The sequence below is a fragment of the Synchiropus splendidus genome, chromosome 14 (genome assembly GCF_027744825.2).
Source record: "Synchiropus splendidus isolate RoL2022-P1 chromosome 14, RoL_Sspl_1.0, whole genome shotgun sequence".
Lineage (NCBI taxonomy): Eukaryota > Metazoa > Chordata > Actinopteri > Syngnathiformes > Callionymidae > Synchiropus > Synchiropus splendidus.
This window is the reverse complement of record NC_071347.1, coordinates 24,166,644-24,192,525: the sequence shown is the minus strand read 5'-3', so window position 1 is coordinate 24,192,525 and position 25,882 is coordinate 24,166,644. Positions and strand designations below refer to the sequence as shown.

Here is a 25,882-nt window from a genome sequence, read left to right as displayed (position 1 = left end):
GGACAGACATGCAACCACTCACCGTCATTTCAACGGCGACGGCTAAAAAATGACCAAGACCTTTTTTTTTTTTTAATTGACTGAATAAAACACAACAGTGATTTTTAAAAAAGAAGTAACTGAACTGAACTTTCCGTGGTGCCTTGTTCTTGATCATGTGACCTCCCTGGAGAAGGCGAGTCAGAGCGCCTCTGCAGCGCCCCCTGTAGTGTCAGAGGGCTTTGAACCTTTCAGGTACCGGTCGTGAATGACGTCACATACGGGTCTGTTGTTGGACTACCTGACGGAGTGAAAGACATATTCAAAAGGGAGCCTGGTGTTCACGACTCAGCCGCGGCGCCACAAACAAAGGCCAAATGAAAGCGAGGGAGGATGGCTGCTGGATGTGGGGATCAGGGCCACCTCCGCTCCTCGCTCCAGCTGCTGACACAGACAGCAGAGCTCAGTGAGGAAGCGCATCTTTCCGGATCACACCAGCACCAAAGTCTTGTGAAGAATGTTCTGTCGTGGAAACATAGGGATGTGCATCGTGTCTACTGTTCGGCAAACCAAGGGAAACCAACCGACTTTGTTTAGTCCACGTTTGATTGACCTGATCTCACCAACCTGCTTCCATTGTGCTGCTGAACTCAAGACGTTCTTCCGCACCACCGTTCTACGGTGGCTGACAAGTGGCGAAGCTGTGACGTGTCGCAAATCCAGAAGGGGGCGGCAGTGAACAACTGTTCCCTCCCTCTCTCTCTTTTTTTCTTCCTGCTGTGACGTCAACAACTTGCCGTTGAAGCAGAGGACTCACGGAGGTTCGAGTCCCAGCCAGAGACACCGGCAGGCAGGAGCGATACCGAGCCACATGCGTGCAGGGACAGTGACCGAGGCCAGCAGTGGAGAGCCGTGACCATCGAGAGGAGGACACCGAGGCGGAGCCCCGGGACAGCCACAGAAGAGAGGGAGCCTTTGCTTTCTTGGACCGAACCGAGTCGATGCGCTAACGGAGTCGGTCCGGAGACAGCAGGGGGGATTTGCAGCCTCGTCCGTTGCAAGTTCGGTGTCGGAGCCATCGGTGTGCATTTCTTCCCCGGAGGTCGGTTCCGTCCAGGCCATCAAGCTGTGTTCTCTAACCATGGGATGCACTCTGAGCGCCGAGGAGCGGGCGGCTCTGGACCGGAGCAAAGCCATCGAGAAGAACCTGAAGGAGGACGGACTGACGGCGGCCAAGGACGTCAAGCTGCTGCTGCTCGGTAAGAGCCGAACCCGCACCCCGGCGGGGCCTCGACGGGAGGAAGGTGTGGTGCGTGTGGGGGTGGGCGGAAGATGGCTGCTGCTGCTGCTGCTGCTGCAAGGAACCCGCTGTTGCTCCCAAATCATCCGCGGTGACGTCATCCGCTGGCATCGGGTGCCCTCACTCGAGAAACTCCTGCTTGAATGTTGTCCTTTGACTCTTCCTTCCCTGAAGTGAGGGAGGGCCTGACAGGCCAGGTCCGTCCCTCAGATGGTTGGCGTGGAGCTTGATTTGTCACTGTGCACAGGGCCGCCATCATCATCTGGCTCACGGTGAAGGTATCAAGCTTCTCCGAAGCAACCACGAGCAGCCATCGACCTGCGTCTGCCAGTGAGTGCAGGTGAACGGTGTGCGGCCTGCTCGCTCTGGCCGTCCGTTGACCCAAACTGGGACCCGCTGTGTCCTGCAGCACAAGACGGCTGCGGCGCCATGCTGTGGCTGGCCTGGTGTCGGAAGCAGCCCATCCACCGCCGTCTTTGCGCGGATCCAAGCAGGAGACGAGAAGGTTTTGAGGCTCCGTCAGATGCAAGTGGTGCATTTGGTGAGGAGGAAACGCCTCGTCTGAAGGTTGCCACTCGACCTCTGATTGAATGAGCTGTTGGAGGAGTCCGATTTCCTGGATGGTGTCGGATGTTCTGAGAGCGCGTATGCAGCAAGTCAGCTCCACAACCTGCAGAGCGACGGTTGTTGCCTCTGACAGCTGGAGACCTTCCACTGGGTGAGTCTCAGCTCCTGGGGCTGGACCTGGCTGAGTGTCAGCCTCCGCCTGCTCGGACCCCTGACACTGCTGTCCCGGCAACCTTGAATTTCCTGACTTCCTGCTGGAGCTTCACCAAGATTGGTGATGAGGTCCTCGACGTGAAGAGCCTGAGCTCATCAGCTTCCATGACGTCCATTCTCTCCGCAGCCTCAGCCTCAGTCGAGTTGTTCAATTTCTCCCTTTTTGGTCTCTTTGTGTGAGTTGGTTCCACTGGTGTGTTCCCCTCAGTCACGCCGCTCGATCGTTCTGTGGTGAGGACTCTTAAACCTGCCGCCTGTGTTGTCTCACGGCCCTCCCTTAGGTTCTTCTCGGACTCTTTTGTCGTTGACTTTGAACTTGACAGTTCAGCTGTCTCCGCTGCCGTGGTCTGCCTTTGTTTCTGCTCGTCTTCCTTTGAAGCTGGAGTTTCTCCGCACCACACCGTCGTCCCCCTGCAAAGCGGCGTTTTCGCAGACTCCCCTTGACAACACAGCGGACTTGCTTCCGCTCCTCTGTCCAACGTGGCTCTCACCATTTCTGGTTTCCTTTCTGGAGCGGACTTTGATGAGACCTTTCCCAGGACACGGAGTTCAAGTGTCTTGGGTCTTGTCCACGAGTGAGGGGAGCTCAGAGCCTGAAGTGGACGGACAGATGGCGACAGTGGTCCCTCCCGTCACCAAGATACTTGGACTCGTCTCCAACCTGAGCAGGAACCAGCCCATCCAAAAGACCAGGCTGTCGAGTGACTGGTGGCTTTATCCTCTCCCCTGCGGGGCGACTCAGAGTAGAAGCTCTGCTCCTCCAGGAGAAGGATGTCGCGCGCGTGCGCTTGGCGAAGCCACTGTTGGCTGTGGTAAACTGCCTTCCACTGGTGAGAGCCGTGCGGCCTCACTGAAGCCTCGTCCCGCTGCTGTTTGAACCTTGTTTTCTGTGGTAAAAATGTGTGATAGAAACCTTTTGTCACGACATGTGAGGGAGAGTGAGGAGGACCCTGGGGACTCTCCAAGTCCAGCTCCGTCTTTTCAGCCGTGTTTTATTCACACACTGGTCTTCTCTGCCCCCCTCTGCCTCTCCTCCCCACCCCCACCCCCGACCCCCCTCTGTCTCACGCACGCATGTTCCCTGTTGACTTGTTGTTTCTCCTCCCTCAGGGGCCGGAGAGTCGGGGAAGAGCACCATCGTCAAACAGATGAAGTAAGTCACTGATAAGCACGGTCCAATAACTCCATACACACTCTCTCTCACACACACACACACACGGCCATCACCAGCACACACTCAGGAATCACATCTGAGCTGAGGGCGCGTCCCTCACTCACGGAGGAGCAGTAACTGTGCTCACTGAGGAACCTTCACGCAGGTGCACACCCTCGTTTCCACTGGCGTCTGAGGCTCCGCGCGCCACTTCAGCCTGACAACACATGACTCGTCACATGACTCCCACGCTGCGTCCGTTACAAAACCACAAGAGCAGAAGGAAGCAGACTTGCAGCACTTTGACTCTGCGGCGTTGTAACCTTCGGTTCCCTGTCCAAGTCTTCCTCAGTCGATGCTCCTCCATCACTGAGCTGAGCCCACGAAGCCACACTGTAACAGCCGAGCGGGAACGGAAAAGTGGCCCGGGGTAAAAAAAAAACAAAAAACAAAACGCTATTTCGATTCACCCTTGTGTCTGATTGAATTTTCGATTCATTTTGATTCACATGTCATTGACAAACTGCATCTCAAATGTGACTTTCCTTGGTGAGTTTCACGCTCCCTTGTGAGTTTGAACGCGGGAGTGACTGGGCGGCTCGCCGTCAGGATGGAACCTGAAGGAATACGGATGACCAGCCCGCCAAAAAAGGCTGGCGTCCGCTCACTCAGCAGCAGCACGTCAAGTTAGCATCCTGCAGCACATGCAGGGGACGACGCTGCGCAGGGAAGCGCCTTCAAATGAAACTTGACGGAGAGTTTTCTGGGCTCATGACAGTGAGAGCGCTGGTTCCAGCTGAGGCTGAGCAACAGCCGCCGCTCCCAGCGCCACATTCGGAGTGATAAGAAATGATCCTTCGTTTCACCCAGCTGGATGAGCAGCCTTTCTCAGGGAGACGGAGACGCCCGGAGTGTCTCCGAGTCCCGCTACAGTCGGTGAATATGTCACTACTGCAGCTGTGACTGCTCCTTCTTCAAGGACCTCACACTCCCTCGACACTCGCTACCATGGCCATAACAAGACGCCGACGTCACGATGAAGACAAGCACCACAGATGCCTTTGGTTGAAATACCTATCTATTTTCCTCAACAAAACCAATGAATTCATCGGCCGTTCCATGAGTCTCTCGGTCCCACAGACTTCCCCTCCTCGTCCCAGGGTCGCTGAAACCTTTGAAAAAGCAGACGAAAGTCCTCTGACCACAATCCAAACTATCGGAGTCTGAGTAGATCTGGGTGGGAGAGTGGCTGCGCTGTGACGCGTGCTGCCATCTTTGTCTCGGCCCCGCAGCACCAGCCGGAGTTACCCGTCTCACACTGAGAGAATCGACTTCAGCGCAGAAATGATCCCATAATAACCCAGATTATTGCAGCGCTGTTTGCTGTAATCCGGCGGTGATTTGCCTTTCAATCTGCTGCGTCACTTCCCGCTGCGAGAGAGTGAATCCTCCGAGCCAGAGACGGTCCGTGGTGGCCAGACCGCTCCGACTCCTTCATTCAGTCCTGTCCACAGTCTCCTCACTCCACTTTCCTCACCCGTGTCAGGTGCAGCGCACGTGACTGTGTTTGCTCGGCACACTTCACCCCACATCTTCTGCGCTGGTGTTTGCCAGGCTGACGTGATCGGGAGCGACCGGGCGAAGCAAGAACAAACGCTGTGGGTCGTGTCCGGCTGCTGCGCTTCCCACACTCTTCGCGCTGAGCGTGGCTGTGTGTGTACGTGCACAGCAGGCCGTAATTAGGTTTAGACCAATGAGGATAAAGGACCGGCGGGGGAGGAGCAGGGCAGGTTGTAAAACATGCCGGAAACGTCCCACGTAAACATGTATCGAAGGCCAGCGTTTTTCTCAGTTAACTCTGGTGTTTCTCTACGATGACGTGCATCACAAGCGGCAGGCGACCCATTGGTGAGTCAGGAGAAGCCTGCGCGCCCGCTGGACAGGGGCCTGGCCCGTCAAGTCTGTCCGCCTGAGTCAGAGGAGAGTCTCCTCTCCGTGGTGGACGGAGTGGAGACTCCATCTGCGCTTGTCCGGACTCAGTGCAGGGTAACATGGAGCAATACCCCCTCCAGCACAGCGGGTGGCGCTGCGCCCAGCAGGGGGCCTGGCGGCTGGATCCGACCCACAGACTTGTCACGTGCTTCTCCTCCATCCCCTGCTCGCCCTGCACTGAGGAGGTGAAGAGTCGGCAGGCGTCGGCGCAGGTGCACGCGCCTCCGTCACCTGAGACAAACACTGTTGGGGCTCACAGCTGTAATTAATAGCTATTTGCGAAAAAAGAGAAGAGAAGGCAAAAGAAGTGGGTGGAGGCGTCCCGGCGAGAGAGAGCGGCTCTCACCGTGGTCCTCCAGAGAGTGGAGCCAGCGCTGCAGCGTGGACTCACAGCTGCTGCCCCGGCTCCACTCTCTGTGTGTGTGTGTGTGTGTGTGTGTGTGTGTGTCTCTGTGTGTGGTGTGTGTGTCTCTGTGTGTGTCTGTGTGTGTGTGTCTGTGTGTCTCTGTTTGTGTGTGTGTGTCTGTGTGTGTGTCTCTGTGTGTGTGTCTGTGTGTGTGTCTCTGTGTGTGGTGTGTCTGTCTGTGTGTGTGTCTCTGTGTGTGTCTCTGTGTGTGGTGTGTCTGTCTGTGTGTGTGTCTGTGTGTGTGTCTCTGTGTGTGGTGTGTCTGTCTGTGTGTGTGTCTGTGTGTGGTGTGTGTGTCTCTGTGTGTGTCTGTGTGTGTGTCTCTGTGTGTGTGTGTGTCTGTGTGTGTGTCTCTGTGTGTGGTGTGTGTGTCTCTGTGTGTGTCTGTGTGTGTGTGTCTCTGTGTGTGTCTGTGTGTGTGTCTCTGTGTGTGTGTGTGTCTGTGTGTGTGTCTCTGTGTGTGGTGTGTGTGTCTCTGTGTGTGTCTGTGTGTGTGTGTCTCTGTGTGTGTGTGTCTGTGTGTGTGTCTCTGTGTGTGTGTCTGTGTGTGTGTCTCTGTGTGTGGTGTGTCTGTCTGTGTGTGTGTCTCTGTGTGTGTCTCTGTGTGTGGTGTGTCTGTCTGTGTGTGTGTCTGTGTGTGTGTCTCTGTGTGTGGTGTGTCTGTCTGTGTGTGTGTCTGTGTGTGGTGTGTGTGTCTCTGTGTGTGTCTGTGTGTGTGTGTCTCTGTGTGTGTGTGTGTCTGTGTGTGTGTCTCTGTGTGTGGTGTGTGTGTCTCTGTGTGTGTCTGTGTGTGTGTGTCTCTGTGTGTCTGTGTGTGTGTCTCTGTGTGTCTCTGTTTGTGTGTGTGTGTCTGTGTATGTGTCTGTGTGTCTCTGTGTGTGTGTCTCTGTGTGTGGTGTGTCTGTCTGTGTGTGTGTCTCTGTGTGTGTGTCTGTGTGTGTGTGTCTCTGTGTGTCCCTGTTTGTGTGTGTGTGTGTCTGTGTATGTGTCTGTGTGTCTCTGTGTGTGTGTCTCTGTGTGTGTGTCTGTGTGTGTGTGTCTCTGTGTGTGGTGTGTCTGTCTGTGTGTGTGTCTCTGTGTGTGTGTCTGTGTGTGTGTGTCTCTGTGTGTCCCTGTTTGTGTGTGTGTGTGTCTCTGTGTGTGGTGTGTCTGTCTGTGTGTGTGTGTCTCTGTGTCCCTGTGTCTCTGTGTGTCTGTGTGTCTGTGTGTGTGCGTCCGCTCACACTCTCCATCGCTCCGGTTATTTATAGCTTCTTTTTTCTAATTATCTCTCTCTTGCTCTCTTTCATCCCTTCATACACTGCCCTGCACTAACGCTGCCAACACACGCTCACACACACTCTTCTCAGCTGTCCACTGGGTGGCCCTGGTCGAGCGGAGGCCCAGTTGAGTGCCAGGCCTGTCAACACCTCTGCACAGATAATGGACATATTTTCCGGTCCCCATGAGGTTCAGACTCAATCTGAGGGTGAAAATTCCAAAATAATGGGGTGATTCTAACTGGGTTCCAGTCTGGTCCAGAGTCCTGGTTCAGGTGTTCAGGTGAGAGGCTGATGGCCAGGAGAGGTCCCCACAAGGACAGAGGCGTGTGTGAGTGTAGTGATGGACCACCATACAAGTGTGGGCACAAAGAGCGCGGAGGAGGGGAGGGAGGGCTCTGCTACTTGGAGGGAAGCCACAGAGCACTTCAGATGGGTCGTGTGACCTGGTGGACGAACGATAGTTCGGTTCATGAAGGGCATGTGCATCTGCGTACAGGGCCGATGAAAAGTCAGCGTCACTGATGTCGCTAGCGTGAAAGAAGCGTTTGGTCGTGAAGCTAAGGCCGCGAGCCACGGCGCCTTCGTGTGGCAGCGGAGATGGAGGCGCTGCCGGCCGTTGTGTTTGGCCCGTTGGACAGACCTGAGGAGCTGCATCACTCAGCCAGAGTGTGTGAAGCTCTTCAGTCAAGTCAACTGCATCGCACCACGTACTGAAGCACGGCTGTTGGCTGACTGAGCGCGGCGTCCGAGGCGCGGCGGGGCGGCAGCAGGAGAGCGTCCCCACGCGGCGCCACGCGTCTCCGTGACAGCGCGGCGCTCTTCTTTGGGTTAGCCACAAGCTAATGCTGGGGGGGTGAGACCGGTGAGAGAAAGACAAAGAATGTGGCGTGCATGTGAAGCGCCTCTAACAAGAGCTGATCAATTATTCAGCAACACTTCCCCTCCATCTGCTCAGGAAGTCGCCAGCTTCCTCTTTGGTAAGAGCTGTGCGGCCGAGGCCGCTGCTGAGTCAGCGACGTGGCCCTTCAGAGGCGGAGCATGAGCCGCTCAAGGGTGCATCAGGAACACTGGACCTGATGTGTGTGGCCACATGTCATGTGACCGTCCGGAATGAGAGGTGCGTCGTCCGAGCGCAGGGTCAACCGTGGTGTGTGCTCGTGCAAACACGTGCTCCACCTTCTCCGGTCACATGAGCCTGCCGCGGCACGGGCGGCCCGCCCCGCCTGCCTCACTGGGACTTGAACCCGCTCCGGTGAGCGAAGGCTGCTGGGAAGGAAAGTGACCTCAGGCACTGAGCAAAGCCCTGGCTGAACTGGACTGAAGGCCTGAAACCGTCGGCTCAAGGGGTCTGCATTTGTTCCTGGTCCCAGTTCCCAGGTTTCCAGAAAATGTCATCCAAATCCCTCCTCGACTTTCCAAGTCACCTCCAACACAGGCAGACAGTGGAGGCAAAAGTCTCCCAGAAAAAGGCGAAAGAGAAAACCAGCTCAACACGGCACGTTTTCAGCCCTCATCATTGTGTATTTTTGTTGAGTGAGTCCACTGGACCCTGGTGGGAATCACACCTTCAGCGCATCTGCTCGGCGGTGTGATGCAGATTCAGGTCCGAGAGGAAACAGGAGAGCGAGCGTGAGAGGTCACGCGCGCGCGTCAGCTGAACAGGCGTGAGGAGGGAGCCGCGGCGCGAGGTGAAGTCCTCCTCCAGCCGCGTGGACGTCCAGCAGTTGGGGGCTTTCTTGCCCTCAGTGACCTTCTCCTCCAGGGAGCTTCAGAGTGGAGCAGCCTGTTTCAGTGACGCTCTCAGGAAACGTTGGGAGAGACAGGAGCCAAACACTTCCACTTGAGGAAACTCAGCATTCAGTGGTCTCGGTGAAACACATCCAGCCCATGCTGCATGCTGTCCTTCAGCCTCTCCGGTGGGTCCGATCGCAGCGCCGCGGTGCTACTGCCACCGGCGGCCCGCGGAGCTTGTTCAACTGTGAGTATTTCACATGAAGCAACTGAGCTGACTTCCTGTTAGAGCCTGTGCAAACAGTGCTGGTGAGTTCCGGCTGACTTTTGCTGGTCAACAACCGAAGAGACTGGACTCGGGGCCCGGACTCACTCGGGGTCTAGTGTGGTTTCAAATTCACAATGAACCGATTCAAGTAAAGGGAAGAACCGGCATCATCTCAACGGAAGGATGGAGGCAGTGGAGAGTGCTGGAGCCGTTCATGACTCAAATGGTGCCGTCCAAACTAGAATGAAGTGTGGAGGGACGTCCTGGATTCAGCGTCACCCGGCCACTGAGAGAGTGACTCTGCTGCTCTCTACAACACAACAGCGCCACCTGGAGGTGGCGTCACTGCTTTGTGTCTCTGAGCCGCTCTCTGCTTGCGTTCCAGGATCATCCACGAGGACGGCTTCTCGGGCGACGACGTCAAGCAGTACAAGCCTGTGGTCTACAGCAACACCATCCAGTCGCTGGCAGCCATCGTCCGCGCCATGGACACGCTGGGCCTGGAGTACGGCGACAAGGAGCGCAAGGTCAGTGTGAGCGCAAGGTCCTCTCCGCTCACGTTGGCTGGTCTGCTGTGGTGCAGCTGCTGAAGGTAACGTCCGGACTCGCGCGCCCTGCTGGCAACAGACCAGCGCAGCACGTTCACTTTCGCAAAAGGTGCGACAGGAAGTCCTGCGCTGGAAAGCAGGAAGTCATGTGTGAAGTTGCGAGGCTGAAGTCAGAAGGTGACTCCCTCTGCCTTCTCAGGATCCCACTGTAGTGCAGCGGCGTCCAGGGTGGAGCTGACACCTGCAGGGCGCACTCTGTGCACGCTAGCACAGCAGAAGCTGCGTGGAGCGAGTCTTGTGTGGTCTGAGCAGAAATGGTGAAAGTGTCGCGGGAGCCTGCTTGCCTCGTTCGAGCTACCTGGTCGGGGCAGAAGAGGTGGGCTGGAAGGAAGTGAGCAGAGTCAGGAGGACAGAGGGTCTTGCTCTGCCGCGTGGTGAATGGAGTGCATGAGAGATAACAGTCAGTGACGTCTGAAATCAGCCTGTGGTTTGGCACCTCACGCCTTGTCCACTTCCTGTGAGCGGACGAGCCTGTGCGCAGAGGTGGAGGGGCGCCACAGCGTCCCTCTGCTGCGGCGTGTGACTTCCCGGGATCCAGAGGTCGGCGCCAGCGAGTCTCAGCCGGCAGCGGACGTGGTTGTGATGTGAGGCGGGGGCGTCCGTCAGAGACTCGCAGCAGAGCTGGCTCGCTCCCTCCCTGTCTCTCAGCCACACCACGCTCCCAAACTGCACGGCTCTCCGTTGCTCAGGCTGCGGATCAGAACACACCCGTGCTGAGGTCCAGGTTTGGCTGAGGCACCAAGGAGCCAAAACAACAGCCCAACAGAGGCGTGGAGCAGCGTCTGACAGACCAAAAGATTCAATCAAAGACTCACTTGGAAATGACATGGAGCCACGTGGTACTGACTCGACAGAAGTGACCTCTGTGAGGACGGGATCGTTTCATTCTCGTGTTACATCAATGAAGTGGGCTCCGGGTTCTGGCTTGTTCTCTGCACACACACACACACCACACACACAGAGACACACACACCACACACACACACACAGACACACACACACAGACACAGACACACACACAGACAGACACACACATACAGACACACACACCACACACACACACACAGACACACACACAGACACACACACAGACACACACACAGACACACACACACAGACACACAGACACACACACAGAGACACAGACACACACACACACACACACACAGAGACACACACACAGTCACACACAGACACACACAGTCACACACAGACACACACACACACCACACACACACACACCACACACACACAGAGACACACACACAGACACACACACCACACACAGACACACACAGGCACACACAGACACACACACAGACACACACACACACAGAGACACACACAGACACACACACACCACACACACAGACACACACAGACAGACACACACACACAGACACACACACACACAGACACACACACACAGACACACACACACACACACAGACAGACACACACACACCACACACACACACACACACCACACACACACACACAGACACACAGACACACACACACAGACACACACAGACACGCACACAGACACACACACAGACACACAGACAGACACACACAGACACACACACACAGACAGACACACACACACCACACACACACACAGACAGACACACACACACAGACAGACACACACACACCACACACACACACAGACAGACACACACAGAGACACACACACAGACACACACACACAGAGACACACACACACAGACAGACACACACAGACACACTCACACACACACACAGACAGACACAGAGACACACACACAGACAGACACACACACAGACACACCACACACACACAGACACGTCTCACTGGTTTCAATTTCATCCGGAGGCAACTAATTTTTAAGAGCCCAGTGACCAAGACCAGGTCTGAAATAACAATACACTTATTGATTGTGTGTGTGTGTGTGTGTTCCCCGATCAGTTTACTGTTGCTGTCAAGTGGCGTGAAGCGAAGCGGTGGCAGATGCGCTGCTTGTGAGGTCACATGACTGAGCAGTCATGACTGAGCGCTGCCAGGTCCAGCAACAGAGCTGCGGCTGGTGGCTGCCTCTTGTTAGGGCGCCGTCCCGAGCGCCTGCAGGTGAGTGGAGCCGCTCCAGTGGTGATGGACACGAGAGCGAGCAGGAGCTGGAGGAGGAGGAGGAAGGCGGTGCGGCTGCTGGCTCGGTCTCATGCTCAGAAGCAGAGGTGAGAGCAGAAGCATGCGCCACTCAGACCTCAGCAGCAGACACACACTCACACCTGCCACCCCGTCTCTCCGCAACACCCATCTGCTCTGCTGTCCTTGGCTTGTTGCCGTGGCAACGCACTGTTTGTCGCGCTCTCCACACATTCCACAAGGCTGTGTCCAAGGGCAGCGTGACACACACTCACACAGCTATGAATAGAGGGCCTCTCACCAGGCTCCAACAGAGACCTGAGTTATTGTTTCCTCTGACCCCCCTCGCTCTGCTCGGCCGTGATGGCGTCGTGACCTCAGCGACTGACCTCTGTGTGCCTCGGCAGCTCTGTCCCGGGGCTCCCTCCTCCACACAGAGCGCCTCCGTCACTTGCTCCGCCCACAGCTCTGGAGGCCGGGCCGTTGTGTCAGGGTTGCTGGACCGGGGTCTGGTGGAGGAGGGTGTTGAGAGAGTGAAAGTCAGCTGCAGCTGCTGAGCCAAACACTGCCTGTCTCTGAGGACAGTGGGTGGGTGGGTGGGCAGGAGAGGTAAACAGGTGCATGAGGAGGGGACCAGCAGGAGGCTGCAGACAAGCTCCTGCCTGTAGCTGCCTGTCCTCCAGGGTGTGTGTGTCTGTGTGTGTGTGTGTGAGAGAGACGAGGCGGTGGCAAAACAAGCTCATGTGACAGCTCCGCTCCACTCTGAAGACTGTCCAGAGCTGACCTTGGTCTCCCACGAGGCCGGTGAAGCTCCGGGTGAGACTCGGGACCACAGGCCTGACGCCGTGCCGCCTGCCCACAGGTCCTCATCTAAAAAATGCTCCCAAATCTCACCCTGTTGCTAGGCAACGCTTGTCTTTGAGCTTCGACAGTCTCGCTTTCATGATGCCGACGCTTTCGCTCTCTTTTCTCCGGCTATTTTTATCTGTCTGTGTGAGCCACACAGGTGAGTGGGGGCGGAGGGGCTGCACTGTCGGCAGGAGGCGGAGCCACGCTAACTGATCTGCTGATTGGTCAACATTCACCGTCTCACGAACGCCATCCGTCTCTGACTGGCGTCAGTCGGCTGCAGTTGTGGAGACGCCTCGTCCTCGCATGACGGAGGCGGGCTCACGCCGGGGTCGAGTCGTGAGAGGAAGCGGCGAGTGAGAGTTTCAAGCTTCCAAGTCTGGAGATGTCGCTTGTTTGAGTCTGAGGCTTTTGGCTCGGCAGGTGGCCACCTGACACGCGCGAGCCGACGCCTTGACTGAGTCAAACATGGCTGTTCAGGATGAGACAGTGACCCGACAGAAGCAGCGCTCTTCAGCTCTCATGATGCCGTACTGCCTCGGGTCTTTTGATTTTCGGGAAGATCTGTCTCTTCTCGTCTTTTTCACCCCGATGATGAGGCCTAGTTCATGTGTGAGACTCGACTCCCAAAGGTGCTTTGAGCCGCCTCGCTCTGGGCAGATTCTCTGAGGCCAGCTGGGTCCTGGAGCCTCTCTCCAGCCACCGACCTTGGAATGAATGATGACGGAGACGGTCGGAAGCAGCGCTCGCGTGGCGTGTGACACGTGGTGACACGTGGTGACGGAGTCGTGTTTGCGGCTCGATGGATAAGACCTGGGACCTGAAGCGGCGCAGGACCAGGCGCCCGGGCCTTGCATCAGACCTGACCACGTGACTGTTGCTGCCTCCTGAGCAGACGGAGTGGACGGACAGAGAGACGGACGGACAGCAGCCCCTGGCCACGCCGCGCTCAGCGACCTCAGCTGCGGGTCTGGAGACTCTCACACACCACACGGAGCGGCTCCTGCTGACTCTGCCCTGGAGCGACACACACACACACGCGCGCGGGTGTTGGGCCAGGCCGCTGCTGCGGCTGCCGGCGTCACATGACCAGCACATGGACTCCTGGCGCCTCCTCGCCAACCAGCTGACTCTCCCGCCGCTGTGATCCACTGGAGCGGACGCAGAGACGCCTGGGTCCAAAAGTGTTACTGAGTAGAGAGACTGCTGGAGTTTGACTCCATGGTTCCAGAGCTGGGATTGGTTCCCGCTTTTCAGAAGCAGAGCTGGTCACCTGCGAGGCCATGCCTTCATGCTGGACCTCTGTGTGGTTGTGAGACTGACTGGATCTTGGAGGAGCAGAACATTCCAAACACGGCTCTCGGAGGAGGTGGAGAGTTCGTGTCATGAGCCGGAGCTCACAGCCACGAACTCTCCGCCTCCTCTGCTGGTGGAGGGGGCGTGTCATCCACCTCACCTCATGAGGAAGTCTCCATCCTTCCCTCAGTCGGCGGACCATCGGTGGCTTTGCCTGCAGTAGGACGGGTGCCGCCTGACTCTGGAGACGGTCAGATGTTCAGTCACATGACCGCGCAAAACTCTAGATATGACCTCTGACCCCTGAATTGTCGAACTGTTCTGTCTCAGGGTCAAAGCCTCTTAAAGGAGTCAAACCTTAGGCCAAGCATGTTGTGCTTCAGCGGAGACGCCCTGTGTCATCGGCCCCATGTTAGCGCTGGCGTCGCTATATTTGGTGTTGATTTTTCCTAGCTTAAGCCCCTCCCCCTGAAGCTGTGGCTGAGCCGCAACACTGAACCAGGTACAGTGACCTCCACCTGTGCTTCCAGGAGTTGGTCCTCACACACACACACACCCACCCAGACGCTGGGCCGTGCTCTAAGAACAGGAGGAGAAGAGACACTGACATGAAGAAAGGAAACGGTCGAGTTGCACGGTGCCAACAGGTGTGAAGATGTTGGACCGCTCACGTTCTCAGGTTTACATTTCAAAGTTGCTTTTTCTTGTCACACTACTTTCCCAATAGACCTGTTTTTCTGTATTCATATTTTGTTTCTATGTGTTTTGCTTGCCAACCAACAATTCTCTTGCTGTCCAACTCTTTTTCCTCAGGTTATCTGAGGGAAAAGCAACGTGTCATTTGAAAAGTTGAACTGGCTGTGAGGCCAATACAGCAAATGTCTTCAGACAGCAGCTTTTATGAGTCACTCCTGAGCAGTTATGGTCAGAGCAGGAAGATGGTGTGTGTGTGTGAGTGTGTGTCGGTTGCTGCTGCTGTGGCATTTAAAGCACCAATCAATGGGCTGCTGCTGCTCCCTGCAGGTGAGCAGATCCACTCCAGCAGGACTCTCCCTCTCCGCCTCTCTTCCTGTCTGCGCTCCACGGAGGGATATTTTTAGCCTCCGCTGAAGAAGTGACCGGCCGAGCGCCACTCTGTGACGCGAGCATCGCTTCATGGTCGACATCCGTCCATTCAAACGTCATTGCCTCCTGTGACTCGAGTCATTTTCCAGTGAGTCATTTGAGTTGCCGAGCAGAAGTGGGAGCCCTCTGCTGGACGGCGCGCTGGCTCCATGGCCAAGACGTGAGCAGGGAGTGGGGCTCAGTTTGATGGCTGCGGGGCTGCACACCTGCGCGTGGAAGCTTCTGCTGCTGTGAGGAACGCTGGGCTGCTCCCCTGCAGCAGCAGCGACTCACCTGGAGTCAGCAACTGCTCCGTCACTCTGGGACCTTTGCAGGAACGGCCGTGGCCCGAGATGGACACGTGCCGTGAGAGCACCTTCACTGGACATCGCTGGTGACATCGCTTCCTGTTCCTGTGTGTGAGAGTCTGTGGAAACATGACTCTGGACTCGTGTGGTGTCGTGTTGCTTCTGCTGTGTCCCAGGAAGCCTGCAGGACTCACCAGGTCGCCTGTCGAGTCGTGCTCCTCTTGCGCATCCCTGGTTTGTGGACTGTCATTCTACGGTCGAGTGTTTTTGTCTTCCGTACCACAGACGTCTGGCGTTTGCTCTGATTTGTTGTTTTGAAACCGGACTCCTTTCTGTCCTTCCTTCCTTTGGTGTGAGTGATTCAGGTCCACTTCCTGTCTAGTGACTCAAGTCTTGCCGGTGAAATGATTTTGAGTCGTCCACTCTTCAGGATTAGCTCAGCCTGGGGCCATTAGGTTAGGCACCTGGGAGCCTGTGGTGGGGGCCAACATCCAACAAGTGATTTACAGGTCAGGGAGATGGTGGACCTGTGGACCAGGTCTGGGACCAGGTGAGGGAGATGGTGGACCACTGGACCAGGTCAGGGAGATGGTGGACCTGTGGACCGGGTGAGGGAGATGGTGGATCTGTGGACCAGGTCAGGGACCGGGTCAGGGAGATGGTGGACCTGTGGACCAGGTCAGGGACCGGGTCAGGGAGATGGTGGACCTGTGGACCAGGTCAGGGAGATGGTGGACCTGTGGACCGGGTCAGGGACCGGGTCAGGGAGATGGTGGACCTGTGGACCAGGTCAGGGAGATTGTGGACCTGTGGACCGGGTGAGGGAGATGGTGGATCTGTGGACCAGGTCAGGGACCGGGTCAGGGAGATGGTGGACCTGTGGACCAGGTCTGGGACCAGGTGAGGGAGATGGTGGACCTGTGGACCAGGTCTGGGACCAGGTGAGGGAGATGGTGGACCTGTGGACCGGGTGAGGGAGATGGTGGACCTGTGGACCAGGTGAGGGAGATGGTGGACCTGTGGACCGGGTCAGGGAGATGGTGGACCTGTGGACCAGATCAGGGAGATGGTGGATCTGTGGACCAGGTGAGGGAGATGGTGGACCTGTGGACCAGGTGAGGGAGATGGTGTCGGTCAGGCGGTGGCCGGACAGACGGCGTGTGCCGAGTCAGCGTCATCGTTTGTGTGTTTGTGTTTCTGCAGCCTCTCAAGGAGAATCAGGCTGCTGTTGCCACGGTAACACAGTGCGAGGGAGGAAGGGGCGGGCACCTGCTGGAAATGACCGACTCTGTGTCTGTGACGTGTGTGTGTCTTCAATAATTCACTCTATAACGGAGGCATCTGCCCTCCGATGACTGATGAAGACTTAAACGGGGGGTGTCCCTGTGAGCCCCGCAAACATCACGCGCTTGTCCTGGATCTGCAGAGCTGAGAGCTTGGATTCTGAGTGTGTGTGTGGAGCGTCTTGTTGCTGTCCTCTGGCTCAGCTCTGTTGCTCGCTGGCTCAGGCAGTGTCTCTGTGCTGCAGACTCTTCTTCTTCTTCTTCTCCAGCCTCAGTCATCTCCTTCTCCTGCTCGGCTCTCGGTGTCTCTGCTCTTCGTCTCTCTCTCCCTCTCTCTCTCTCTCTCCCCCCTCCCTCACACACGTGCTGTCAGCAGCTGGCATCATTGGCTTCTGTCAGTTGTGGTGAGATATTATGAGGCTGGCTTCACTTTCTCGACCGTCCGGCTCAGTGCTGCCACACTTGTCTGTTTACACTGTAGCCATGAGCGTGGCTGCCACCGGCCTGTGCTCCAGCTTCAGCTGTGCCATTGTTGCCTTTCAAATCGCCATCTTAATGCAATAGAATGCGGTTTGGAAAGCAGCGGCGTGGTGGAAAATTCTGGCGCCCCACTCCACCAGTCACATCAACGGGAGCCACTCCACTCTTCCTGTGCTCCATGGGGTCAGGCGTCAAGCGTGGCGGCGCCGCCTTGTGGTGATGTGTCGGCCTGGCTTTCCACCCCGGGAGCAGGTTCTCTTCCATGTGCGACACACTTGAGAACATGTCAAGGGTTCATATCAAGGTCCATGTCCCTCCATCACAACATGTGGGCCTGGTCAGTAGATCTGTATCTCAGGTCGAGTGGAAGCTTGGAAGATGCCTTCCATCATGACGGCGGTTCACGACTTGCTTACAAAACAGCAACGCAGGACTCAAGGTTCCCGCTCTCAAATGTGCGCTGGAGCCCCAGGTGAAGCAGAGGAGGCCGAGCCACAGAGGAGGCGCCGCGGGGCTCATGTCTCCACGCTCCGATGTTTCCTTTGTGACGGGGCCACTCTGGCCAGTCCTGGATCCGTGTGTGTGTGTCTCTGTTCCTCAGAGAGCTGCAGCCTCAATACAGCATGAACTGTGTGTGTGTGTGTGTCGGGGGGTGGAAGGGGCTGCGTTTTCAAAGCCTCCACTCAACCAGGCAGCTGATCTGCTGCTTTCTAGTCTTGTGCATTTCTACAATGAAAAGCAGCAGCAGCACACACACTTGTCTCTCTGTCCTTGTGGGGACCTCCCCTGGCCATCACCCTGTGTGTGTGTGTGTGTGAGTGTGTGCGTGCGTGCGTGCGTGTGAGAGTCAGAAGAGTGTGTCTGTGAAAATAAGATAAAGTAACTCAGCAGCTCTTATCTCACAGTTGAGACGTCACAAGTGCACAAGTGTTTGTCAGTGTGTGTGTGTGTTTGCATGCGCTGTGTGTGTGTGTCACCATTCAGCGCCGGGCCCCCTCTTCTCTCCAGTCACCAGGGAACCAACAAGTTACCGTAGTAACCACTCTAGCCTGAATGCGGTCAGCTGATCAGCTCCCAGGCATCTGATTGGCTGCTGAGACGCAGCAAGCCCTGCTCAGTTGGCGTCGCCCCCTGCTCTCGCTCCAACTTCCAGCTTCCTTTAAATGGCCGTGAGGGATGAGGGAGAGAAAATGTTGCGTGAGAGGGCGACCTGATGGTGAAGAAAGAGCCGAGTCAGCAGGCAGAGCTGGTTTTCTGTGGTCACCGGCTTCGTCCAACAGGAGCTTCGCAGCTCGGCAAGGCTGAGACCTGGAGCGCTGAAGCCTCTCACTGGCTCTGGTGGTGGAGCACATCGCACCATGTTTCCAGAGAAGTCTGCAGCTCCTCAGGTCTGAGCCAAGCGGAGCTTCCACCGCTGGCTGCTTCAGCTGCGGCGCCAAGATGATGCATCCAGACCTGCTGCGCTTCCAAGGCTCGACTGCACACGCTGCTGTGATCCTCCTGGCCACCGGGGGGCGTGAGTGAGCCACTGGAGTGGAGGCTTCACGCAGGCCGGTCACCGCCGCGTGGTCACGTGACGCGTGTGTGTGGAGCAGAGCTCGGACCACACACACACACGGTGCGTCACGACTGCAGAATGTTTCATCACTCCCCTTATTCAGCAACAGCGAGAGAGAGGGAGGAATGTACCTGTCCGTCCATGATGGTGGCGGATCACTGGTGGGGTGAAGAAGGGACAAGAAGGGCGGGAGAATCAGAGATCCAGCACGGTTGCCATGGCAACTGCAGCCGAGAGTCACGTGATGCCAAGGAGTGCGGGTATCGGGGGAGGAGAGGACGAGTCTCTTCGGGTCGCCCTCAGTGGTCCCGCGCCTGAGGCCTGGCAACAGGTCAGGGGCAGGAGTCACGCTAGCCCTGGTCCCCAGAGGGAGGCACAGCCAGCTCGCGTGGTGACCCAGGTGCCGGCTCCCAACAGGACCGGACCCAGTCAGCCCAGAGTCCTGTCCCGCTCCTGATCAGCTGGTCACAAAACCCACGCCGACTGCTGCCCCTCCCAATGAATCCTGACTCACAGCTCCGAGTCAGTTCAGCGCACCGCTCGTCTTCATCATCCTCTTCCTCCGCCGTGTGGTCATCGCAGGCCGGGACTCAGTGGAACTTCTCTCACAACCAGGAGCAGATGTTCCGCGACGCAGTTCATGAATATTTCACCAGAGCTTCCTTCGCCGCCGCAGCTAAGTGCTAATTATAGCAACACGCCGAGCCTGAGCTCTGGTCCACGCTGAAGATGACGTTGTTCCACCGCTGCGTGTGTGTGTGCTTGTATCCTGTTCTTGTGAGGACCAGTCTCTCACAGGAAGATGTCAAACGAACTGGGCTTCAGTCTGGTCCAGAGTCGTGTGTCCAGGCCCAGAGGCGGGGGGGGGGGTGAGTGTGAGTGTGAGCCTTCTGTCTTCTGTGCCAACGTGTGTTTGTGGTGGAGGCTTGGGCGTCTCAGCACTTCAAAGGCTTCAAAGACATTGTCAGCCTCCGCATTGGCCCTGAATCGCTGTGCAGCGAGTCCCTCAGATCCGGGGCCGAGCCGTCAAAGCGCTCCACGCCGAGCAGCCAGCGGCAGCTCCGTTCCACAACCGCGATGCTAGCTCTGTTAGCCTCCTGCTAGCAGCCCGACTGTGTTTTGATTCTCTGTTCCCAAGTCTGGGACTCGAGCCTCACGATTGCTCCTGAAGTGTGAAAGCAGTCCGCGCCTTCCTCTGCAGCCTCGGCGGTCCCGCCTCTTGACCCGGTGTTCTCTGCTCTTCCTCCAGGCCGACGCCAAGATGGTGTGCGACGTGGTCAGTCGCATGGAGGACACGGAGCCGTACTCGGCAGAGCTGCTCTCCGCCATGATGCGGCTGTGGTCCGATTCAGGAATCCAGGAGTGTTTCAGCCGCGCCCGAGAGTACCAGCTCAACGACTCAGCACAATAGTACGTACCCGAGCCCTGCACCGCCCTGAGTCTTCACCTCAGTCCTGGAGTGGCAGCTTCACTCTTCCTGACCGTTAGCAGCAGATGGAAGCGACGCTCCAGGTTTGCTAGCAGGCGGCGTAGAAGTCAGCAGCCACTCAGAAAGCCATGTTCAGGCTGGGGGCGGGACTTGGCCTGTCGGCGCCGTCGCCATGACGACTCTATTGATGATGTGTCACGCATGCTGGGAGAGGACGAGGATGTGATGGGGTTCCACCGATCAGCCGAGGGTCAGCAGTCACCTGACCGGTCAGTGAGTGGACTGTGGGCCGAGGGGCTCCGCCCACTGCGTCACTAGCTTGGGGCAGAGCTGGGAGACCTGTCCACACACACGCACGCACACACACACACTCGAGTGTCTTGCATGCAGCCAAATGTCACTCAAACATCGCGTCAGGTGACACCTGTCCTGGGAGCTGATTGGCTCACACACACACAGCTGAGCAGGTACCTTGGTCTGTCTCGGCAGCTACCTGGACAGTCTAGACCGAATCGGTGCTGCCGACTACCAGCCCACAGAGCAGGACATCCTGAGGACCCGGGTGAAGACCACGGGCATCGTGGAGACACACTTCACCTTCAAAAACCTCCACTTCAGGTGACAGGCCCACACCACCTTCAGCACATGAAAACAGAGCTGGGCCATCGCCCCGACGTACCAACGGGCCGGTGTCACGCTCCCCTCCTGTCCTGCAGGCTGTTTGACGTGGGGGGTCAGAGGTCGGAGAGGAAGAAGTGGATCCACTGTTTCGAGGACGTGACGGCCATCATCTTCTGCGTGGCGCTCAGCGGCTACGACCAGGTTCTGCACGAGGACGAGACCACGGTAAGATCTGACTCCGCGGTCACCGGGGGCCCCGGGGCCCCGCCAGTGCGGGGGCCACAGCAAGTGCCTCTCAGGCCAGCCGAGCTAGCTGTTAGCATGGGAAGCGGAACTGGGAAGCGGTGACAGAGAAATAGAGTGTGCTTCTCCGACAAACTAAAGTGGACGGTGATAGGTGATAGGTACCTGATAGGTGCCGCGCGAGCTTCTTCAACCGATGGAGCAGGCGCAATTCCACCAGCAAGGTGAGTGTGGAGGAGGCCCAGCCCTGCGTAACAGCAAGAGCAACTTCGCCGAGGGACGAGAGACTCGCCGCAGATGTCGCGCTCATTTTGCCGCGCTAGTTCGCGACGCGATCAATGTTGAAAGACTCGCGCGCCTGGACTCGTCCTCTTGGCTTGGTACTTCCTCTCCGCTCCGGAATGGCTCTACACCTTTGTCTTCTCTGCGTTTCAGTGTCATCACACGCACACACACACACACTCTCACGCACGCACACACACACACACACACAGACACACTCACACACACTCACACACACACACACACACTCTCACACACATACACACTCACACACACTCTCACACACACACACACACACTCACACACACACACACACTCACACACACACACACACACACACTCACACACACACACACACTCACACACACAGACACACTCACACACACTCACACACACTCACACACACACACACACTCTCACACACATACACACTCACACACACACACACACTCACACACACAGACACACTCACACACACTCACACACACACACACACTCTCACACACATACACACACACATACACACTCACACACACAGACACACTCACACACACTCACACACACACACACACTCTCACACACATACACACTCACACACACAGACACACTCACACACACACACACACTCTCACACACATACACACTCACACACACATACACTCACACAGACACACACACACACTCAGACACACATACACACACTCACACACATACACATACACTCTCACACACATACACACAGACACACTCACACACACACACACACTCACACACACACACACACACACACACACACACTCTCACGCACGCACACACACACACACACACACTCACACACACACACACTCTCACACACACACACCACACACACACAGAGACACACACACACACCACACACACACACACACACACACACATACACTCTCACACACATACACACAGACACACTCACACACACACACACACTCACACACACACACATACACTCTCACACACAGACACACTCACACACACTCACACACACACACACACTCAGACACACATACACACACTCACAAAGATACACTCACAAACAGACACTCACTCACACAGACACACTCACACACAGACACACACCACACACACAGACCCACTCTCACACACTTGCTGTCCCACACACTCGTCTCCACGCTCTTTTCTCTCCAGCACCAGGTGTGTGCGTGTGCATGTGTGTGTTGGGATGGGGGGCGTGTCCGTCTTCTGTTCCTGTGCTAAGCTCCGCCCTCCAGCTGCTTCCTCCTGTCACGCTCGCCAGCGACTGTCCTCTCTAACCCATCAGCAGTCCGAGCTCCTGCCGAAGCCCCGCCCACTCAGGTAGGACTCTCCTCCGCTCGGGTGCAGACCATCACTCAGGTGGACGCCGTGGTTTGTGGCTCCGCCTCCCACGGGCCGGCGGCTCCTGTGAGAACCTGCTTCCCGCTTCACGCGAGGCAGAGGCTCCAGTGTCGTTGCCTTGAAAGGCTGCAGGATCCTGACGGGCTCCAGGTTCACTTGTGGTCTCCCACTGTGTGTCTGCGTGTGACCACAGGAGAAGCTGTGAGCCAGTTCATCCAGGAGCCGTAAGATATGACCGCGGTAACAACGCTGAGCCAGAGCCTCCCGTCTTCACAGCGCTGCCTGCCCCACGTTCCCCCGCCGGTCATAATGTGAAGGCTGTGTGGCGTCTGGCAGTCAGCTCCACTCCACAGTTGGAAAAGCTCAGCGACCTCCTGTTTTGGGGGCTTGAGAAGCGAAGCTGCAGCGTCAGTTGGGACGCGAGACCGTGACACGTCCCACGCGTGAGCCGCAGCATGGCCTGGTCCGACACGGCAGCTTCCTGCCATGACTTGCCCACGGTCTGATGTGATGCTGCGAGGACCCGCCTGCGTGTGCGCTGACGCCGTGTCTGTCTGCAGAACCGCATGCACGAGTCGCTCAAGCTCTTCGACTCCATCTGCAACAACAAGTGGTTCAACGACACCGCCATCATCCTCTTCCTCAACAAGAAGGATCTGTTCCAGAGCAAGATCCCCAGGTCGCCGCTCGCCATCTGCTTCCCCGAGTACACAGGTGCGTGAAGCTCCAACCTCCGAAGCAGCTGGGCTCCAGAGCCGGGCCCGACTGGATCGAGTCCCCGGCTGCTTCACGGCTCCTCCTCTGCCAGAGTGGAGAGAGGAGGCCGGTGTGTGGGAACCAGCAGTCAGGCCTCCTCTGCAGGTGGGAGGAACACGCCATCATGATGACGAGACCTTCTCCCGGCCGGCGCCAGGCTCTGCACTCAGCTTCAAGTCCTTGTCACCGCCAGTGAGCTCGGGGCCAGAGTGGCGAGAGGCTCCACCGGGTCCCTGCATGTGATGTGAGGTCACATGACCCGCCGCCGGGTGACGCTCCTGTGGCTTGTGTCTCCGCAGGTCCAGACACGTACCTGGAGGGCGTGGCCTACATCAAGTCGCAGTACGAGAGCAAGAACAAGTCGCCGCACAAGGAGGTCTACTCCCACGTGACCTGCGCCACCGACACCCACAACATCCAGTTCGTGTTTGACGCCGTCACGGATGTTCTCATCGCCAGCAACCTGCGTGGCATCGGCCTCTACTGAGCGCCGCGCCGCGCCTCGCCACTGGAGCGAGACTTGTTTCCACCTTTTGTGCAGTTGACTCTGTCAGTGACTGGAGCGGCGGTGCAGCGAGATGAGTCCAAACCCAAAACACAGTCGCTGGTCGCACAACACCGGGTCAGCCTCTGCCCAGCAAACTCTCCACTCAGAGTCGCTGAAAGGCAGGACCCCCAAAAACCCGCCGCAAAGAAACAAATGCAAGTGTCTGAAGGAGCAACACGGCACCTCACAGGCAGAATACACAGCCAAAGGCCAAGTGTTTTTAAAGTGCTCAAAACACAGCGTCATGGCCAGAAGAAAAACACTTTCCCTTTCCAAACTCTTGACTTGTAGGTTTCAGGGTTTGTGAACTTGATGGAGAAGCTCCACGGGTCATGTGGACCGTGCCGCCTTCCTGAGGTCCAGCTCACGAGGCCGGGCAGCGGCAGCCTCCGCTGCCTCGCCTGGTCCACCACGCGCTGGGCCGCCGCCTGTTTCTGCCCCACGGAAACTGCTCGCTCACCTGCTGCTGTGTCTGAGCGCTGCTGCCCCAGCACACACACGCAGCTGTCGAGGTGTGTGTGAGAGAGAGAGAGAGGGGAGAGGGAGGGAGTGAGAGAGGGGTGTGACAGAGAGAGAGAGGGAGAGGGGGGGTGTGAAAGAGAGAGACAGGTGTGAGAGAGAGAGAGAGGGGTGAGAGAGAGAGGGGGGGTGTGAGAGAGAGAGAGAGGTGTGAGAGAGAGAGAGAGGGGTGTGACAGAGAGAGAGGGGTGAGTGAGAGAGAGGTGTGACAGAGAGAGAGAGAGAGGGGTGTGAGAGAGGGGGAGGAGAGAGAGAGAGAGGTGTGAGAGAGAGACAGAGGGAGAGAGAGAGAGAGAGGGGTGTGTGTAAGATGATCAGACGATGCTCCTCGAGTCACTGCAGACAGACGATGCTCCTCGAGTCACTGCAGACAGACGATGCTCCTCGAGTCACTGCCGACAGACGATGCTCCTCGAGTCACTGCCGACTGACGATGCTCCTCGAGTCACTGCCGACAGACGATGCTCCTCGAGTCACTGCCGACAGACGATGCTCCTCGAGTCACTGCCGACAGACGATGCTCCTCGAGTCACTGCCGACAGACGATGCTCCTCGAGTCACTGCAGACAGACGATGCTCCTCGAGTCACTGCCGACAGACGATGCTCCTCGAGTCACTGCCGACAGACGATGCTCCTCGAGTCACTGCCGACAGACGATGCTCCTCGAGTCACTGCCGACAGACGATGCTCCTCGAGTCACTGCAGACAGACGATGCTCCTCGAGTCACTGCCGACAGACGATGCTCCTCGAGTCACTGCAGACAGACGATGCTCCTCGAGTCACTGCCGACAGACAATGCTCCTCGAGTCACTGCCGACAGACGATGCTCCTCGAGTCACTGCCGACAGACGATGCTCCTCGAGTCACTGCCGACTGACGATGCTCCTCGAGTCACTGCCGACACATGATGCTCCTCGAGTCACTGCCGACAGACGATGCTCCTCGAGTCACTGCCGACAGACGATGCTCCTCGAGTCACTGCAGACAGACGATGCTCCTCGAGTCACTGCCGACAGACGATGCTCCTCGAGTCACTGCAGACAGACGATGCTCCTCGAGTCACTGCCGACAGACAATGCTCCTCGAGTCACTGCCGACAGACGATGCTCCTCGAGTCACTGCCGACAGACGATGCTCCTCGAGTCACTGCCGACAGACGATGCTCCTCGAGTCACTGCCGACAGACGATGCTCCTCGAGTCACTGCCGACAGACGATGCTCCTCGAGTCACTGCAGACAGACGATGCTCCTCGAGTCACTGCCGACAGACGATGCTCCTCGAGTCACTGCCGACAGACGATGCTCCTCGAGTCACTGCCGACAGACGATGCTCCTCGAGTCACTGCAGACAGACGATGCTCCTCGAGTCACTGCCGACAGACGATGCTCCTCGAGTCACTGCCGACAGACGATGCTCCTCGAGTCACTGCCGACAGACGATGCTCCTCGAGTCACTGCCGACAGACGATGCTCCTCGAGTCACTGCAGACAGACGATGCTCCTCGAGTCACTGCCGACAGACGATGCTCCTCGAGTCACTGCAGACAGACGATGCTCCTCGAGTCACTGCCGACAGACAATGCTCCTCGAGTCACTGCCGACAGACGATGCTCCTCGAGTCACT

The 25,882-nt window shown here is 57.2% G+C and overlaps 1 protein-coding gene across 2 annotated transcripts in view; it reads left to right on the top strand.

Annotated features, from left to right (window-relative positions):
- The first annotated feature begins 735 nt into the window (after nucleotides 1–735).
- gnao1a (guanine nucleotide binding protein (G protein), alpha activating activity polypeptide O, a) overlaps nucleotides 736–25,882 on the top strand; it is a 37,189-nt gene continuing 12,042 nt past the window's right edge. Inside the window, exons 1-8 of one of the 2 annotated variants that reach the window (XM_053884715.1) lie at nucleotides 736–1,238; nucleotides 3,170–3,212; nucleotides 9,257–9,398; nucleotides 19,735–19,895; nucleotides 20,404–20,532; nucleotides 20,631–20,760; nucleotides 22,995–23,148; nucleotides 23,490–24,271. In XM_053884715.1, the coding sequence (XP_053740690.1) occupies nucleotides 1,121–1,238; nucleotides 3,170–3,212; nucleotides 9,257–9,398; nucleotides 19,735–19,895; nucleotides 20,404–20,532; nucleotides 20,631–20,760; nucleotides 22,995–23,148; nucleotides 23,490–23,677 (1,065 nt within the window). In that variant the 5' untranslated portion in view covers nucleotides 736–1,120 and the 3' untranslated portion in view covers nucleotides 23,678–24,271. Of the gene's footprint in view, nucleotides 1,239–3,169; nucleotides 3,213–9,256; nucleotides 9,399–19,734; nucleotides 19,896–20,403; nucleotides 20,533–20,630; nucleotides 20,761–22,994; nucleotides 23,149–23,489; nucleotides 24,272–25,882 lie in introns of those variants that run through there. The other variant, XM_053884717.1, reaches the window with a different exon arrangement.